General features: G+C 33.6%; 1 protein-coding gene across 1 annotated transcript in view; it reads right to left on the bottom strand.

The window, feature by feature from the left end:
- The window catches only part of LOC100175277 (RNA polymerase-associated protein RTF1 homolog), an 8,800-nt gene extending 5,998 nt beyond the window's left edge, over positions 1-2,802 (bottom strand). The window contains exons 1-4 of the mRNA XM_026840901.1: positions 2,603-2,802; positions 2,097-2,222; positions 1,046-1,214; positions 425-646 (exon numbers count right to left, since the gene is read on the bottom strand). Of these exons, the coding sequence (XP_026696702.1) occupies positions 425-646; positions 1,046-1,214; positions 2,097-2,222; positions 2,603-2,674 (589 nt within the window). The 5' untranslated portion in view covers positions 2,675-2,802. The remainder of the gene's footprint in view (positions 1-424; positions 647-1,045; positions 1,215-2,096; positions 2,223-2,602) is intronic.
- Between the last annotated feature and the right edge of the window lie 1,121 nt (positions 2,803-3,923).

Genomic DNA, 3,923 nt, shown 5'->3' with positions numbered 1-3,923 from the left:
CCATACATAAAAAAATGAAAAAATGCCAAAAAATAATCACTCACAAAGTAATATACATGGTAACTCGTAAGCTGGCACGAGGTGTTAAACTCGTGTAATAACGACTGTCGTTTTCCGGCCACGCAAGGATAAAGTAATTTACATTCATTCATTTATTCATTCATTCACAATGTTTTTAATGCAATGTACTTGCATGTATTACAGATCATATCATATTAATGCATTTAGTAATAGAGAACCAGGAGAATAATTTTTAAAAAGATTATATATAGGTTAATATTTACATTTATAAGCCTGATTAAATAATCAATACATCTACATGTGTTTTATATTAAATAATACCAACTGAGAAAAATCAGGATAATTTTAAATTGGTGTGATTTTAAATTTAATTTTATATTTTAAAATTATGTTATAAAAAATTACCGTTTTTGCAAAGCTTCTCTTTTCTCGAGCCGATTATAAAGTTCCTGCTCTCTCTCCTTCTCCGTCATGTTCTCCAACTTCACCCGATCTTCCTCGTCTCCCACCAACTCGGAATCGTATCCATCATCAAACTGCTTCCACAGAGCTTCCTCATCGAACTCCGACTCCGATCCTCCACCATCCGATGGTCCTTCAGACTCCTCACTTGATGTTAATTCACCTGAAGACGACATGGATTTACATGAAATATAGACTCGTCGCTGCTACTTTTATCTAAATTAACACTAAAAAATAGGGTAATCAAGAATAATTGATACAATTCTTTACCTACAAAATAGCCAATAAACATTAATGACATTTTATGGAATACTCCGTTATATTTATTTTATAATTTTTTAGATAGAAAACACCACGTAATAGTTTCTTTTACTCTTTCCTAGTCGAAACAAAAAACTATCAAGCTTCCTGGGTGTTCATCTAATAGGCCAACTTTGGCCTAAATCCTAGATTGTTAACAAGGACCTCACCGACATAGAATGGAACTACCATTATTAACTTTCGAAAAATTTAAAAAAAGTCTAAAAATACTAAATTAAAGTATTATACAACAAAATATTACCATCTTCAAGGTTGGACATCCCTGTGTTAGGTTTTGAGTCATCAGAACCACCATCACTGTCTGATGATTGATCCGATACCGTCTCCCTGCTCAATCCAAACTTAGACTTTCTTCCTCTGATCACTTTCTTTGACGGCTTTTTCTTTTTCGATTTTGAACCCACAGTCCACTGTGAAAAAACAATATATAGTAATGTGGGGTAAGATGGGATACCATTAGAAACTAAATAGATTATTTCCTGATCATGTTTTAAACAATTAACATCATTCTTTTAAAGTCGCATGGCTACGATTACATGATCCTGTAAATATTATTTGTTACTACCAAATGAGGAAAAAGAAAAGAGAATGAAACATGTCCCATCCTCATATATAATTCATTAATATATTTAAACAGCAAAAACTATACTGTAGATACAATTATAATACATCAAAGTTTATACACAAGAAGTAATAAATGTAAATACTTTTAAAAAAACGTATCATATTGTACTAAGTTAGTAATGTATTAAAATAACTGATAAATCACACGCAGCTTCATATGCAAACAACCATAATGGTATTGTTCGGTTCATAACACTTGAATCAACATAAAGTAATTGTATGAATAATAAGGCATTCAAGCATGAATTGGCTGCATGGATAAATCAATATAATAGAATATAAACCAGTGATGATGTATATCATTTTAAAAACTAAGTTAATTTAAGTTTTAAAGTTACAGTGATCTAGAAGTTGGAATATTCATGAGAGCTACGAGACTCTTTTAAACAGATAGGCCTATTATATGTTTACTTGCAACAAAGTGAAAATACTGTTGTGATGTACATAGGGTCAAGGGGACATGAACTATATTGTTGATGGGGCAGCAAACTGGGTTTGGGATGGAGTCCAGGACGGAGTGGCACTGGTCGTATAAACGACTTACATAAAGATTCCATGGCGATAAGGTTAATCGGCCAAATCTGATTCAAATCCAAGGTCTACGACAAGGTCCTCACAAACATTGAATAGAAAACAAAGTGAAAAAGTTGCAAACTGTCATTACTTACATCTTCATCGTCATCAGAAGTGTCAGAATCTGATGAGTTGGTTGTGGTGGTTGTTGGGACTTTGACTTTGTGTGGTTGTGCGTCACTACTGCTGTCGTTTCGCTGTCTTTTTGCATTTAGCGTATCCTAAATGATAATGTTTGCTGTATGATTGGAATCAATGTACAAGAATGATTAAATGAATGTTACTTTTTTTCTAGTGTAGTGGGAAAGCGACAGACATAAAAACTTGCCAATTTATGAATTCATGCCCATTTATGAGTTACCACATTTTTACCCATTGTTGACCAATGGGTTAGAGCAATAACAGTTAAGTGTCTTGTTTAAGAACAGACATGGTCACAATTTCGTAGCATTGAGCCTAAAAAAAAACATATTCTTTGTTCAAAAACAATATCAAAGAGTATGTTAGTGACGCAAGCACCCAATGACTGAGTCAAGGCAACAAACATATAAAACCAACAAGCCATGCTGCAATATACAAACAACAGAAAAATTAAACTAACATTTTTATCATCATCTTCTGCAGAACTTTCATCAGAATCGGATACTACACGATTTTTTCTTCTTTTGCTCATTATTGTGTGATGCTGTTATAATTTATAAATAAATCAGAATTATTCAGTTGCCCTATGCAACTATTCTTATTCAAACAAATTCTAAACTTAGGAGGAACGTTGGTTTAAGTTTAGTACCAGCAAAAAATCCTGTGATAAATTTATGGTTATGTTAGAGATTGAGGTCACCCCAATACTTTCATAAGGGGTTACATAATACTGTTAAAGCATCTCAGCAAACACATTTTTTTATTGCTTAGTGTTTGTACAGAAAACAGAACCATAGTTTATCGATACATTAATTAATGGGGTTCATTAAGTTTGACAATAGGGCAGTACGGGACTAGCTAAGAATTGTTTCTGGTGCTAGTGAAGAGTCTTCCCCCCCCCATTTTATTTACTAACCACTAACTCCTAGCCACTAACCCCTATAACCAGTAACCCCCTAACCATCTACACCTAACTCCCTGATCTAGGGTTTAGGGGTTAGTGGTTAGCAAATAAGGGGGGGAAATTCTTCACTATCACCCTATATATATATGGGTTAGTTGGTGCGTTTAGCAGTTCGTTAACGACGTTAACCTATAATTTAACCTATAATTAGGTGCTAGTAAAAATACTGAGACGAGGGATTCTTCACTATCATGCAATTATAGGTTAAACCGCATTTTAACAATGTCATCGCAGCATATCCTTTAAAAACTTGCGAGGCGTATGTCAATGACGTGGGACGATTTTTCACTAGCACCTGCACCTTGGTTTTATACCTCAATTTTCAACTGAACAAACTTTCCTAAAGCTAATCGTATTATTTTCACACATATTTCATATAATTTTCCTACTTTACTGATCATATTATTTAATTAAAATTAATCGGTGAAATTCCCAATAACAGAAATCATAACTGTCTTTCTGACGAATTTGTGAATGTGACGTCATGCAATAGTGTTGCCAGGCAAAATTTAAACAAAAGTCAAAAACAAAAAAATCGGGTTTATGGGAAGAGGACACAATTTATAATATACAGGTGCACATATAACTTCGCGTGACGACTGTTTTTGTGGTGTGAGAATAAGCACTCTGTTGATCCGCACTACATTAAGTAACTCAATTAAAATACCTCAAGTTCAAAACCTTATAAAAAAATCCACGAAATAAATTTAATGTTTGCCGTTCAAAATTATTCTTTAATATTTAAGTTTCAGTTCCTAGAAGCCTCCTACGTAAAATTTTCCACCACCCACGGCAGATACTTCAACAGATGCACACG

Source organism: Ciona intestinalis, chromosome 2, assembly GCF_000224145.3.
Source record: "Ciona intestinalis chromosome 2, KH, whole genome shotgun sequence".
Lineage (NCBI taxonomy): Eukaryota > Metazoa > Chordata > Ascidiacea > Phlebobranchia > Cionidae > Ciona > Ciona intestinalis.
The sequence above is the reverse complement of the archived record's forward strand: the minus strand, read 5'-3'. Positions and strand labels throughout refer to the sequence as shown.